The sequence below is a fragment of the Ornithorhynchus anatinus genome, chromosome 2, assembly GCF_004115215.2.
Source record: "Ornithorhynchus anatinus isolate Pmale09 chromosome 2, mOrnAna1.pri.v4, whole genome shotgun sequence".
Classification (NCBI taxonomy): domain Eukaryota; kingdom Metazoa; phylum Chordata; class Mammalia; order Monotremata; family Ornithorhynchidae; genus Ornithorhynchus; species Ornithorhynchus anatinus.
In genome coordinates this window covers 46,297,875-46,313,505 of record NC_041729.1, presented here as the reverse complement: position 1 = coordinate 46,313,505, position 15,631 = coordinate 46,297,875, and the positions used below count along the sequence as shown (strand labels likewise).

Genomic DNA, 15,631 nt, shown 5'->3' with positions numbered 1-15,631 from the left:
TTCCTGCTAGTGAGGGTTAGGGTCATTTGAGGCTCCTCATTCATTATTTTACAAAAAAGCAGTATAGGGCAGCTGGCACTTCTCAGAGTCATACCTGGAGAGTTTCCAGCACTCTAACAGCTTCGACTAGGGGAGGGAGAGTCAAGCGGAGGCATATACATTCCATTCCTAGCTTGGCCAGTGGCTAGCGAGTGGAAGGCAACCTGCTACAAATCAAAACTCACCTGTGCAGCAGTGGCACGGGGGAGCGTGGAGGGCGGAGACTCAAGTTTACTGTGTGGAAGGAGGCAGTGGTAAACTACTTCCATATTTTTACCCACTAAAATCTACGGATCCACTATCAGCACGGTGGCAGATGGAAGTGGGGCGTTCTGGGAGAGATGTGTCCATGGAGTCGCTATGGGTCGGAGTCGACTCGACAGAATAAGACAAGGGCAGCTGACGGAGCAAAAGTCTAAAAATGCACGGCTTGGACTTTGAACCCTCCTGACTCACGTCTCAGTTTCCATAATTGGAAAATGGGGCCAAAGCAGTAGAAACTTTCCTCACTGAAGGTGCTGTGAGACCGATCAAAGCAGTTAGGCAGCCCCCTGGGTCAGGCAATGGATTGGAGAGAAAGCAGGCTCTTCCTCACCTGGTAGGGGCCGTGAAGAGGGATGTAGTAGACCTCTCCTGGAGCGATAACGTACTTATCCTTTTCGATATCCTTATTGTAAATGATGGAAAGCAGCGATAGAAGGAGACGCCTGTCTTTGTCATCTGTCACTCTCCCACCATAATTACATTCACCTGTTGAAAATGAATAGAAATGGGGTCGAGGGGCTGAATGCAGTATGGAGTTGCCGAAAAACCAACAAACGAAACTGAAAGAACTCAGAAGTCAGGGGTGCTGAGATTTCCTGGCTCTGTCCTTTGCCTGCTGCGTGACCTTGGGTGAGTCACTTGACTTCTCTGAGCCTCAGTTGCTTCATCTGTCAAAATGGGGATAAGATACTTCCTTTCCTGCCAAGACTGCGAGTCTCATGTGGGACAGGGACTGTATCCCACTAACATATCTTGTATCTACCCCAGAGCTGAAGACAGTGCTTGGCACACGGTAAGCGCTTAACCAGTACACAATTATCACTCCCTTCTGCACTGGACTGGGGTGGCTAAACTCAGCTCAGAGTTTAACTCAGGCTCCTTCTGTTTGGCAAGTCTCTCTCACTTTTAGCCCCTAACAGGTTTGTTTTTGTTTTGTTTTTTTTGCATACCGGGCTCAAAACAAGTACCCAAGCTACAAGTCTGGGGTGAAAAAGCTGATGGCCTGTGGGGCTCAGAAATGAGCCTGTGGGTGGCATTTAAAGCCATAACTTGAAAATGCCAGCGTTTATTTGTCTTGAGCTGCAGCTTGGCTCTCAGAGGAGCCATTAGGAATGCGTCACCAAGTAATTAGTCAGACAGCAGCGGCTCATCGGCTCATCGCCGTGACAGCCCTGGGAGGTGGTGAGTCGACGAGGACGGGAGGGGAGAGAGGTGGGGAAGCGAGGAGGGGTATTCGTGGGTTGGTGACGCCTTCGGATACCTGTTAGGTAGGTCAGGGCTTCAAACGGCACCTCGTCATATTCATTCAGGAACATCTGGATCTGCCGCATGCTGATCCTCAGGTCAGACTCGTTGAATTCATAGGGGATGTTCCATCCTGTTAGGTCAGAAGAAGAGGGGAGACAGGGCACAACTCTCATTTGCAGATAATGGCGATGGACTTACTCATCAATTTGAGATAAGAGCCCCTTTCTGTGGGGTAAGTAAACAGTGCAGCCTAATGCAAAGAGCACGGGCCTGGGAGTCAGAGGACCTGAGTTTCAATTCCTGCTCTGCCGTTTGTCCGCTGTATGACCTTGGGCAGGTCACTTAACTTCTCCATGCCTCAGTTCTCCCACCTGCAAAATGGGGATTCAATACCCATTCTCCTCCCTACTTAGACTGTGAGCCCCTTGCGGGACCTGATTATCTTGTATTTACCTCAGCGGTTGGTTAGTATAGTCAGCACTTAAAAATTACTACAATTATCGCTTTATTATTATTAATATTACTAAATAGCTTGGTCAAGTCAAAGTCTTTATTGTGATATTTACTGTCAACACAGGAGTTGTTGAGCCCATGACAACATTCACTTTAACTCAATTTGCTTATTGCGGGTACCTTTTTATGATAAAGAAGTTAATATCCTGGTGTTCACAAAGTGCAACTAGAGCTTTCTTTCCTCCCGATCAGCTTGATCATAAAGATACAGGATGATGAGTTATTTCTCTCGGTTGGATTAAGAACTCGTCAGATTATCTTTGCAAATGACTTCAGAAATTTGCTCTAGGAGTATGAGAGTTCTTGGGCAGGGATTGTCTCTATCTGTTGCCGAACTGTATATTCCAAGCGCTTAGTAAAGTGTTCTGCACATAGTAAGTGCTCAATAAATACGACTGAATGAATGAATGATCCCACGCCCAGCCCTTCTGACTTGGGTGAATCTCATCCATTATCTTCAGTTTAAAATGCTCCACTCAGATCCAGGACCCACAATTATCTGGATATTTTACAGAAGAAAACCGCTCTCTTCTCCCTAAATGAACTGAAGGACTAAAGAAAAAACGTTTACTTTGCCTGAATTCGTTATGGGTGGGGAACGTGTGCTAATTCTGTTGTACTGTACTCTTCCAAGCACTTAGTGCAGTGCTCCGCACATAGTAAGTGTTCAATAAACAACATTCATTGATGGATTGAATTTTTCAGTTCCTTCGGCAGGACTAAAATTGGAATGATACATAGATTAGCCTAGCCCCAGCACCACGGTTACCTGCAAATTTGTGAAGGCTTCTGTATTTTTCTGGTGCTTCCCCCTAATTCTAATTTCTTTTAGTGTCTGTTTCCCCTGCTACACTGCGGGAACCTTGAGGGCAAGGGTCATGTCTGCTAACTCTGTCGTACTCTCTCACATGCTTAGTGCAATCCTCTGCACGCAGTAAGTGCTCAATAAATGCCATTGATTAATTGAATCCTTCCCTAACTAAGGCCAACACAGGGGAACTTGTCCCCTGTGAAGGTATCTCGCGATCACAAGCCCACCGTCTGTCAGAGATGCCACCTCACTCCAGGTCAGAACTCCGAATTCCGGATGTCGATCCTCTAAATTACAAATCCACACCCCCCCCCCCGGGTCCCCAACCCCTGGCCACCCCTTCCCCCGTGCTTTAAGTCTAAGCAAAAGTCAGCCAATTCTCACCCAGGGGTCCAAAGTTCCTCCTTTCTTGAACAATAGCATGGAAGAAGCAAAGGCCAAATAACAACTTTTGCCACATCTTTGGCTTTCCACAACCCCCGAAGAAAACGGGGTCTGAGATGGGGTCATTGAGATAGGAGCGGAGAAGGTTTGCCCGAACCCCTTTAGGCGGTTCATTGGTCATTTTGATTCCATTCTGGAGGATGCTGACCGGAAACTTTTCTGACGGGTAACTCGTTAGCCATAACCTGAAAGGAGAGAGGTGTGACGAAGAGGGCCGACTGTCAGAAAGATTAGATTCGCTAGAAGACCTTGTCCTCCTGATGACAGCCAGTTACCTTGAGCTCAGCCAGGCCTGTAATACAGCTTCTGGTTTTGAATACATGGAGAATTCATGACTGTATCTCCCAGCTACTTCCAACACTAGCCTTGCAAACAAGTACGAAAATTTACCAGTCTTCTAAAGATGACTAGAAGCCCAATCCCAAACCCAAGACGTACATAAACAATAAAATAAATCCATTCTCCTTTCTGTGATCCTCGTCAGAGAAAAGTGCTATTTACACTTCCTTTTCCCCCATTCCCTTCTGCATCACCGTCACATGTGGATTTGCATCTCTCCCTCAGATCCTCAGCACTCACGTCCACACCCGTAATTTATTTATATTAATGTCTGCCTCCCCCTCTAGGCTATATGCTTGTTGTGATCAGGGAAAGTGTCTATCAACTCTAATATATTGTACTTTCCCAAGCACTTAGCACAGAGCTCCACACACAGTAAGTGTTCAATAAATACGACTGATTGCAAATTTGACAAACAGGGGTGCAGTGGAATCAAGGGCTGACTGGAAAAGAGGATGCTTAGGTGGTGGGCTTTATGACTACACAGTGAAGTTTTTCCTCTGCTTTGCAGTTTATTCCAGTAGATGAGAATTCATCAGTGAGTTGGCAGAATGAGGATTCTTTGACCCAGATTTGGGAGTGGGGACGGGGGAAGGGTGATTGACAATAGGGGGATGAAACACAAAAAACACTGGCCTAGTGGAAAGAGCACAGGCCTGGAAGTTCAAAGGATCTGGGTTCTAATCCCTGCTCGACCACGTGTCTGCTCTGTGGCCTTGGGCAAGCCACTTTATGCCTCTGTGTCTAAACAATCTCATCTGTAAAATGGGGATTAAGACTGCGAGCCCCATGTGGGACATGGACTGCATCCAGCCTGATTAGCTTGTTCCTGCCCCAGCATTTAGTACAGTGCCTGGCGCTTGACAAATACCATAATAAGGGTATGTGGGGAGGGGAGGAGCCTATGAACCTGAAGTCCTGGTTGGTTTGTTCAGGGATGATCACTTCCTCACAAATCTTCTCCAAAGTTGGCATCCAGCTGGTGGCCAGGTGGCAGTTCTGCAAGACGACCCACGTTCCTTGGACAATCGCAGTGCTGATCATTTGGGCGGCAATGGGACCTTGGCCCTGGCCGAGGGAGATGGTCTGAATTTTGGTACCTCCCATGTCCAGGTCTTCAGCAAACTTTAACAACCCTGGTGACAAAGGCATAAGGGACTTTAGTCAAGACAATGGCCAAGTCTTCATGGCCAGCAGAAGCGGCTATTTGGGGAAAATATGCACATCCCCAAGTTCCTTGCCAGCTATAAACACTTTTTAAACTCCCTTTCACTAGGATAAAAGGGGAATATGCGGCTAGTTCCTTTTCATTCATTCAATACTATTTAATGAGCGCTTACTATATGCAGAGCACTGCACTAAGTGCATGGAATGTACAATTCGGCAACAGATAGAGACCATTCCTGCCCAATGACGGGCTCACAGTCTAAACGGGGGAGACGGCAAAGCAAAACAGAACAAAGCAAAACATCATCATCAGGATAAATAGAAGCATGGAGATATACACCTCATTAACAAAATAAACAGGGTAGTAAATAATATACACAAATATGTAGTGCTGAGGGGATGGGAAAGGGGAAGAGCAGAGGGAGGGAGGGGGAAGGGGAGGGGAGAAGGAGTAGAGGGAAAGGGGGGCTCAGTCTGGGAAGGCCTCCTGGAGGAGGTGAGCTCTCACTTTTTGACACATATTAGAAAGAAAAGACTGAAATAAAGTTTGGTTGAAACCCCACTGAATGCTTTATTGTTGTTGTTGCTTTTTTCTGGGAGATTGCACCCTTGGATAAGTAAACCAGATTGGCTTGCTAGCCTGCCTGATTGACAACTGCTGCCTGGGGGGCACTAGGTTCAGTTGCTCTTATTTGTTATAAGCCCAACCATCTTGGACTCTAAAATCAAGAAAGAAACCAGTGCTCAGTCATGGGAAACCAGCGTTGAGTTGGAGGTGAATAATTCAGTACTGCAGCATGGCCCAGGCTACAGAGCATGGGCCGGGGAGTCAGAAGGACCTGGGTTTTAATCCCAGATCCGCCACCTGTCTGCTGTGTGACTTTGGGCAGGTCACCACACTTCTCTGTGCCTCGGTTACCTCAACTGTAAAATTGGGATTAAGATAGTGAGCCCCACGTGGAAAAAGGATGGTGCCCAACCTGATTAGCTTGTATCTACCCCAGAGCTTAGTACAGTGCCTGACATATAGTAAGCGCTTAACAGATACCATAAAAAACTAGATAATATAAAACAGGGGAGATGCAATGGGCCCAGGTAGAGAGTGGAGCAAGGAGTACTAGGACCTGTCAAGGTAATGAGAGACGTAGTCCTGTCTCAATGGAGTACGGAGAGAACGAGAGGTAGAGATATATATAATAATAATACTAATAATAGTGGTATTTGTTAAGTGCTTACTAGGTGCCTGGCGCTGTACTAAGCGGGCACTATGGCAGGGTGAGAATGCTGTGCGAGTGAGAGGGCAGAGAGGAGGCCGACAGGCAGTCGGTGAGAGTTCAGTAACCAAAAGAGTGGATGATCCATTTGCAGATCATCCACTCTGTCCATGGCTAGGCCTGGGGAATCAGAGGATTCTAATCCCGGCTCTACCATTTGCCTGCTATATGACCTTGGGCGAGTCACTTCACTTCTCTGTGCCCGATTCCTCAACTGTAAAACGGGGATTCAATACCTGTTCTCCCTCCCCCGGAGACTGGGATCCCCATGGGGGACAGGGACTTTGTCCGACCTGATCATCTTCTATCGACCCCAGCGCTTAGTATGGTCCTTGAATACCACAATAATAATAATTATTCGATAACTGAGATTCGACTTCATTTTTACTCCCTCACCTGCCATGGGGTCGGCGCCTGGAGATAAGATGAAGATCAGCGGCGCGCAGCAGGTCGAGTCGTCGTAGGATCCCTGCAGGTCAAATGTGGGTGGTTCAATGTAAGTCCTTCCCATGTTGTCCACAATGAAGTCCTGGGTGGCTGGAACGATCTTGTCCGGGCGAAAACACCTGAGAACGGTCAGCCGATCTAGCCCCTGCAGGGCCTTCCACACGCCGGGAAACGTCATCTCGTGGGGCCGGGCCGAGTCGTAGATCTTTTTCCAGGGAGCAACGTTGTCTTGGACGTGTTCCCTCAGCCCCCGCAGGTTGGTCAGGTCAGAGGCCCGCACGATCTCGGCCCAGGATTTGTCAGACAGCCACTCTGGGGCTGGGTTGGGGTGGGGGTTTTCCAGAGCTACCCCTCCGGTCAGCAGAAACCGCCACACCTCGTCATCAATCTCCCCCTTCCCTTTCATGATCCCCACCGTCAAGAGGAGGGAGAAGAGCAGCTTGTCCTTCTCAAAGAGGGAGCGGCAGACGTTATTATAGATGCTCACCGTAAAGTGGTCAATGATGGACTCGATCCGCTCCTGCAGGTCCTCGCTCTTCCGACTGTGGGCCAGGGAGTGCACGTACAGGTTGATGAACCACATCAGGGAATACTGGTACATCGGCTCAATGTTGGCCAGATCAGAAATGCAAAAGAAGATGGTGGAGGAATGAATGGCCACCGGCTTGTAGCCCAATCGCGTCGCATCTATCTCCACCTCGGTCATGGAAGCTATTTTTTGCTTTTCCGAGATCACTTCGGACAGCATTTTGGAAGAAGACAAGATCTTGATGGCGGTCTCGTCTTCGAGAATGTTGCCTTGCGATTTGGAGAGGACCTCCAGGATCTTATCTTCGATTTCTTTCAGCTGTTTCTTGTTGGCGGCGCTCTCGATAATCAACTGGTTCTTCTTCTCTTCCAAATCGGGCTTTTCCTTGGCGGCCACGATGCCGAGCAGCTGGTCTTGGAGACCCAGCGGTGTGATCATGAAGTTGAGAAGGCAGACTTTCACGGCTACCTCGGGGAGGTAATGAGGATTCCTCAGACGGGTCGTGATGTAGAGTTTGAAGTCGCGCGAGTACTCGATAATGTTCTCTCCCAGTCTCATGTACTCTACTCCTTGCTGCTTAAAGGTCTGCTTGAGTAAGATGGGCTCGATGAAGGCATCCAGTTCCTCGCCGATGTTCTCCAGGAGGACCGGCGTGCCGAACTGCAGAGCGTGCTCCAGCGTCCTCACGTAATTGGCGTCGGTGAGCTTGATGACGGACAGCTTGTTGGCTCTCTCCATGTTTTTCACCCACTTGTTGGCCTGCCCCTGGGGGTCGATCATTAAAGCCCACCTCCGGGAGTTAGAGACGATGATACCGTTGTCGCTGGAAAAAGAGTCGATGGGCAGGCCGGCAATCTGCCAGGCCCGAATCTTGACCGGGTCCCCCAGGGTGTTACTTAGGCTGAAGTCGTCCGACCCCGGGATCGCCTTCTTCTTGCAGAGTTCCAGCCACTCGCTCTGGCACCGGTGACGGTAGTCCACCGTAAAGGCTCCCAAGTAAGCCACGGTGCCCGAGGACAGCAACACATCCCCCGTCAGGTTGATGTAGCGGATTCCCAGGAGCCGGGCGGCTTCCGTCCACCTGTCCTTCTCCCCTCCCAGGCCGCTGATGAGCTTCTCGGCCCGGATCAACTTCTGGGAGCAGAGTTCGATGTTGTCCTCTAATTCCCTCTTCCTCTGGTTCATGTCTTCGAACTCCTCGTTGAGCATCTGGAGGCGATCCTCCACCAGCTTCAGCTCCGCCCGCTTCAGGTTCAGCTTCTGCATCTGCACCTCGAGCTTCCCCTCCGCCTCCCTCAGCCTCTCCCGCTTGGGGGCCACCACTTTGGCCACTCGGTCGTACACCTCCATGGCCCTCACCCACTTGCACAGGCCCTCGCAGGCTGACGAAACGTTTTTGATGACCGCCGGCTGGAAGTCCGGATGGTCGATGAACCTTTCCCGGATCCTCTTCATCACCGCCACGGGAATATTGTCTTTGTCGTACGTCTTCAAGCTGTCCAGGAATTTCAGATCTCCGAGGATCTTCCTGGACGTTCCCCAATAATCCTCTATCATCTTACCTGTTGGGCACAAAAATGAGAGGTATCGGGTCACCGATCCCTCAATCAGGGGGATTTATCAGGCGCTTACCGCGGGCAGAGTGCTGCGCTAAGTGCTTGGGAGAGTACGGTACAACAGAGTTGGTAGATACGTTCCCTGCCCACAATAAGCTTACAGTCCAGAGGAGTCATAATAATGTTGGTATTTGTTAAGTGCTTACTATGTACAGAGCACACTGTTCTAAGCGCTGGGGTAGATACAGGGTAATCAGGTTGTCCCACGTGAGGCTCACAGTTAATCCCCATTTTACAGATGAGGTAATTGAGGCCCAGAGAAGTTAAGTGACTTGCCCACAGTCACACAGCTGACAATCATCTTACTGCCACGCTCGGTCTGCTTTAGTTTAGTCAAGCGAACCAATGCTTTTCACACCCTGACAGGATCGACAAGCTATTCAGCCACTCTTGGTGGGCATTACGTAGACTGTCTTTTAATTTTCCTCCACTTTGTTTCGGGAAGACTTCAGAGATGTGAAGATAGATGAGGCTTGGTATCTTTCGGGGTTATTCCTTGGTGAGTCAGCCCCTTTAGATGGATTAGCAGCACCGCAACTCAGGCTAAATACTTTCAACAGTTTGGCAGACAAAGGTTTACAATTTTCATTCCTGGGCTTATTCAGTGGATACAAATGTGTCTAGTCCCATTAACTGCACTACATTTCACGAGACTCACTTCACCTCGTCTCAAGTACGCTTTATAGGGCCTAGTCACTTAGATACAAAATGCTATCGTACATGTCGTGAGGAACATCTTGGAAATACGTTTAACCTCCTGGCATTATTTCTTCCCCTTTAAAAATCTCAATTGCACTCCATTCCGGTCTACTGGAGGGCTAGTGAGCATTTCTCCTACTTCATTGTGTTGGAGCACAAGTGTAGATTTCATCGAGGCGGTGTGGCCTCGTAGAAAGAGCACAGGCCTGGGAGTCAGGGCAGCTGGGTGCTGATCCTGGCTCCGCCACTTATCTGCTGTGTGATCTTAGGCAAATCACTGCACTCCTCTGTGCCTCAGCTCCCTCATCCCTAAAATGGGGATTCAATTCTTCTTCTCCCTTTTACTTAGATTTTGAGCCCCATGTGGGACTTATCTTGTATCTAACGCAACACTTAGTACAGTGTTTGGCACATAGTAAGTGCAACAAATACTACAATTATTATTATGTGTGCTCTATTGTACTCTCCCAAGCACGTAGTACAGTGTTCTGCACACAGTAAGTGCTCAATAAATATGATTGACTATCATTACTGTTTTTCAGAGACGGTGTGAGGGGTAAAAAAAAATCAATGCCCCAAGGAGGTGGACGTTTCAATTTGTGAAATGGACATTTTGAGGCAGTTTCTTCGACTCTTGCTTGGGCTATAAAAATGGAAGACAATTCTACACAGCTTCTCTCCCTATTCCCCCTTTATTTTCCACTTCTCTCCCTCCCCCCAGGCTCTCATCTCCCCCGGACTCCAATTTCTGAGCCCCAGCACATTCCCTCCTCCCAGCTTGGGGCCTGGAGTGGTCTGGAAGGAATCCTCTTAGGGACTTTGAGCAGGAGCTTAAGGAAGGACAATTTGGTAACATGGGGAAGTGGTTTCCCCTTGATCTGCGTGTTAGCCAGGATTTCTAGAGACATTATAGGGCTTTACTGTCTTTAGGATGACACAGATTTCAGTGACTTCAAAGATTAAAGGTGTTACCTTCTTCACTGCAGTCTCTGGCCTGTCTTTGAAGTTTGGGAGGTGATGGAGGAGGGGCAAAGAAATTAGCCTTAATGCCATACTTTAAATGCCATCTGTGTTTTCAAAAAGTATGAAAAGCCATTTCTTATTAAGCCCATGCACAGAGAGACTGTGGAGAATATTGTGAGAGTGAGCCCCTGAGGCTCAGAGGGCAGGGGGTCCTAGTGGAAACTCAGTGGGTATTTAGTGGCCTCCGGAGGGTCGGGGGAATGCTGGGAAGCCGAAGATTCGAAGAGTCTTATTATCAACTGTAGAAATGGTAATACTTTCGCCTCACGTGGTTACCGCTTCACAAGGCCCAAATTCACTTGTTTCCTCAAAAGCAAGAAACCCCCAAATTCCCCAGAGTAACTGCTAAAGGGTCAGCAGATGTCGGGAGATGATTTGCTCCAAAGAGTCGTCTCCCATCCAACTGCCCTTGCTGTCTCAGGGTTACCGTTGCCTTCCACGAGCTGTGGAGCGCCTTCCATCCCCTCCACCTTCTGGAAAGACTTTCCTGCAGTCCCACCAACTGAGCTGTCTGGCTCACTGAGCCACCAGTCTCGTGGAGAAATTTGAAAACGACCTATAGGCTGCTTGCAAATACCTGCTTGTCACCCTACCAAGGGTAGCCCAATTTCCTTGTGTCTTAGGAGGAAGGAGCCAACTTGGCCTAGTGGTTAGACCACAGGCTTGGGAGTCAGAAGGATCTGGGTTCTAATCCCAGCTCTGCCACTTGTCTGCTGTGGGACCTTGGGCAAGATACTTAACTTCTCTGTGCCTCAGTTCCCTCATCTGTAAAATGGGGATTAAGACTGGGAGCCCTATTTGGGACATGGACTGTGTTCAACCTGATTATCTTGTATCTACCCCAGTGCTAAGAAAAGTTCTTAGCGTACAGTAAGTGCTTAACAAATACTATTATTGTTGCTGTTAATTCCTACCCCTCCTGCTCCTTTATCCATCAATAATGAGGTTCACAAGCATCTAGTTGCAGACACTTCCAATCCCCATAAAAAATGAATAACTAGGTACTAAGAAGGAGAAGGCTCTCTGCCTCCTGATTTCTTCTAGGCCCCTGCTGCCCAATTCCTTCTAGCTCTCCACTTCCTGTGTCTTTTAGATCCTTAGGATCCAAATAATCCAGGGCTTATGAAAATGGCTGCACGTGAATCTTAGGGTTTCCAACTCTCCAGATGTTTCTCCCTAGGAGTGTTTTACCGCTGCCACTTGGGTCCGGCTTCCTTTCCGGCTTCATTCCTTTCATGACACAGATACTCTCCATGATGAGCTTGACGGGACCCGGGGGATTCTGCATCGACTTGACGAGCGTGATGTCCGAGGGGTTCAGGGTGTCAAGCGCCGCCAGGGCAGCCTCTAGGGCGGGCATGGCCTCGGCCAGGTCTCCTTCGCATTCATCCTACGGATACACAGTCAGCCACCGTTACTGAACCAGCCCCGACGCATGGAAAGACCCAACAGAGCTCTGATGCCAGTGCCGATTCCTCTCCACTCACCATTCATCTAAATCACCTGGAGGCCCTGCCTTCACGTGAGCAGGGAGTCTGCATTGCTTTTTCTTGTAATTACCAAGGGTTACAGTGACCTCTCAATTATTCTGAGGGTGATTAACCGATATGTCAATTATACAGGCTCTGGTTTCCTTCTCCCCCTGCCCTAGGGCTGCGAGCCTTTTGGAGGTTTCTCTGTGTGTGTTTGTGTGTGTGGGTGCACAACCTTCAGTAGCGATGCTGAGAGAGAAGGAGAAAGACAGTCAGAGGTATACAATCTATACAGTTGTTTCATGCTGGAAATTCCGCCATTTAGGATGCAGTGTTTAAAGCCATTGCTCTCTTTGACTATCCTTCTTCTTTGAGGTGGGGGTATCTGCTCAAAGTCATGTGCCTTGAGCTGCTATGGCACCAAATAAGCATTTTGGATTTTCACGGGATTGCCCAGGTTGCCACTGTTCTGCAGGACAGGGAGAATCCAAGAGTTGGCTCGATTCGTCTTTTTCTTAAAACCTTAGACTGTATGCTTGGTATAGGCAGGGAATGGGTCTGCTAATTCTGTTGTAATGTACTCTCCCAAGCGCTTAGTACCGTGCTGTGCACATACTAAGCACTCCATAAATACCACTGATTGATTAGGAGGCTGTTAGCCTCTGGACGGTATTGCACTTATAGGGCAATATCCCTGCCCATTTTAAAAAGCCTAGATGGACTGTTACTTAGGGAAGTAGCTCGGCTTAGTGGAAAGAGCAGGTACCGGAAATCAGGAGACCTGAGCCCTGGTCCTGCCACTTGTCTGCTGTGTGACTTTGGATAAACTTAACTTCTCTGTGCTTCAGTTTCCTCCTCTGATAAATGGGAATAAAATACCTGTTCTCCCTCCCTCGTGGATTCTGAGTCCCTTCCTTGAGAGGGAAGCTCTCTGATCTGATTATCTTATTTTGTATCTATTCCAGAGCATTAAGTACACTGCTTGGAACATAAGTGCTTAATAAGTGTCTTCATTATATTATTAGTGTTAAGCAGTTTTAAACATTCCCTCTAAGAGGATTCTTAAAAAGGACAACGAGGTCAATCAATTAAGCAGATCACTAATGGTGACAGTGCCACTTACCGTGAAACAATATGCTTAATTTGCATTAAAATTATTATTCAATTTATGTGAACGCTTTTATTTTCAGAGCATCTTAAAACTCTAAGTACAATACAAGCTCCTGGACTTCATTAATGGAAGAGAGAGAAGGAGCAGAGACCATTATCCTGATTGTTGTGCAGGAAGAATCAAAGGCTAAGAAAGATGAGGTGATTTTCCAGGGAACCAAGGCAGAGTCTGGCAATGAAATGTAGGTCTCTTCTTTCCTAAGCCAGGGCTCTTGCTACCAGCTTACGTCCCTATTATCCCCATTTGTCCCTTTGATTTCCCTCCCAGGATTCTGCCCAAGGCAATAACATGAACTTCAGCCTCTGCCCTTCTAGATTGTAAACTCGCTGTGGTCAGGAAACATGTTGGCTAACTCTGTTACACTGTACTCTCCCAAGAGCTCAGTACAGTGCTCTGCACACAGTAAGGATTAAACATCATTGATTGAAACAGAAATAGCCCCTTTACTTTCCAGAGTCTGGCAGACCCGGAGAGCTAAATCCCAGCTTGCTGCACTTCCCCTTTTTAATGTCTTTCCCTGTCAGCGCAAGCCTCTTATTTACCCTTTCTCCTCCCTAGGATACGCCTGGGTGGCAAAAGGTCAGCATTTATCTAGCACCGCATCGGCCAAGCGGCTTCCTGAGCGTGACCCTCCGGGTTTTAAACCAAGGCTCTGGGAAAATAAAGGAGTTACTTAGGGTGGGATGGCAGGCTGGTCACTGTCAGGATAAGAATTTACAGATCCTGAAGTTTGGCCCCCGAGCCTGGTTGCCACCCTCCTCAGGGCTGATGCGCACCCAGCTGCTTCTGATCAGCTTACACGGGAGGCGCTCCTTGCGCACTTCTCAGCACCAAGGCCGGAACAGAGCAAGCTCCCTGTAAGATGAAAGCCCATCTGGGTGATGGAGCAAAGCGGCTCCGCTCCCTGGTGCCTGGAATGACACGTTGGGACTGGCTGCAGGTGCTGCAGCGGAAGAGGAGGTGAGGGCACAGGCCACACTCGGCTACTGAAAGCTTAAAATTCCACTAATAATTAATAATAATTGTGGTATTTGTTAAAAGCTTACTATGTGCCCGGCACTGAACTAAGTGCTGAGGTGGATCCAAGCAAATCAGGTTGGACACAGTCTCTTGCCCACAGGGGGCTCACAGTCTGAATCCCCATTTTACAGATGAGGTAACTGAGGCAAAGAGAAATGAAGTGACGTGCCCAAGGTCACACAGTGGATAAGTGGCAGAGCCAGGATTAGAACCCAGGTCCTTCTGACTCCCAGGCCCGTGCTCTAACCACTAGGCCACGCTGCTTCTCACTGCCAGCGGTCCTCAGAGTGGATAATCCACTCAAGAATAATTGGGGTTTTAGAATTTTGCTTGGGCCGACTTGGCCCTGCCTCAACTAGCCTGGCTTTGCTTGGGTTGGACCAGATCCCCTCTGAGCCAAGTTCAGGCCTGAGAGGCCCAGTCCAGGCCAACACTTAACCCCTGTTGGGGTTCACAATCTTTACTGGCCTTGTAATCTTGAGGAACGTGGGTCAGTCGCACCTGCACAAATGTACTACATACGATGCAGTTCTGGGACCAACCCTCCCCAAACCCATGAGATCTTCCATAGGGCCCGACCTACCTTTTAGGGGTTGGAGAGGAGCCACTGCCAGATTCTACGGGAGTTAATAGTACTGTGATTTTTTTTCCCCACTACCCTTGCCCAAGGACCAAGCTCTTCCACCTCCCATCCCACAAGGAAGAGGTTGTAGCCCTCTCGATGACATCACGGAGCCCGTACCTTGATTCCCTGAGAGACCGCCGCGGCCGCGTTGGCCTCCTTCTCATCTGCCGATACCAGGGCCTTTTTAGCATCCGCTTCAACGGTCTCTTCCTCTATTTTCACCATCATCTTTTCCGTCTCTTCAGAAGTTTGAATCAGTTCAGGCTGAAGGGCAGTTAGCTCTTTTTGCATTACCACCACCTCACATAAGCAGGAAAGAGGGAGGAGGAGAACAAGTCTGCAATCAGTATACCCCTTTCCTCACTTCTTGCTTCACCCGAAACGGTGACGCCGGCAGTGAAACATATGTTGAAGTGATTTCAATACTGTTTTCGTTGGTACCATTGATGCCACCCTTGTGGATACATTTTTTGAGGGGAGAGGATAAACAACTGTAGCATCTGTTAGCACTTACCATATGCCAAGCACTGTACTAAGGGCTGGGAGAGTTACAAGATGATCAGGTTCCACATGGGGCTCACAGTCTAAGTAGGAGGGAGGACAGGTATTGAATTCCCCATTGTGCAGATGAGGGAACTGAGACAGAGTTAAGTTAAATGATTTGCCCAAGGCCACGCAGCTGTAAGTGCCGGAACAGGGGTTAGAACCCAGGTTCTCTGACTCCCAGGCCTGTGGTCTTTCTACTAGGCCAGGCTGCTTCCCTAATGGTTAGATGGCTAGAGGCAGGAGGATGGACAATGAGTGCAGTGGTCACTGCTTGGCCTACTGGCACCTGCAATCAATTAATGGTAATTATTGAGTGCTTACTGTGTGCAAAGCACTGTACTGAACACTTGGGAGAGTACAGTGCAACAGAGCTGCAGGCCTGCT

At 48.6% G+C, this 15,631-nt stretch overlaps 1 protein-coding gene and 1 non-coding gene across 3 annotated transcripts in view; one reads left to right on the top strand and one right to left on the bottom strand.

Moving 5' to 3' along the window:
• DNAH3 (dynein axonemal heavy chain 3) overlaps window positions 1–15,631 on the bottom strand; it is a 118,243-nt gene that overhangs the window by 12,231 nt on the left and 90,381 nt on the right. For both annotated transcript variants that reach the window (XM_029058240.1, XM_029058241.1), the window contains exons 50-56: window positions 14,819–15,001; window positions 11,605–11,803; window positions 6,496–8,637; window positions 4,569–4,794; window positions 3,260–3,504; window positions 1,565–1,681; window positions 635–789 (exon numbers count right to left, since the gene is read on the bottom strand). In XM_029058240.1, the coding sequence (XP_028914073.1) occupies window positions 635–789; window positions 1,565–1,681; window positions 3,260–3,504; window positions 4,569–4,794; window positions 6,496–8,637; window positions 11,605–11,803; window positions 14,819–15,001 (3,267 nt within the window). The remainder of the gene's footprint in view (window positions 1–634; window positions 790–1,564; window positions 1,682–3,259; window positions 3,505–4,568; window positions 4,795–6,495; window positions 8,638–11,604; window positions 11,804–14,818; window positions 15,002–15,631) is intronic.
• On the top strand, window positions 77–214 carry LOC114809439. The gene has a single exon (XR_003757223.1). It is a non-coding gene; the product is annotated as a small nucleolar RNA SNORA7 (small nucleolar RNA).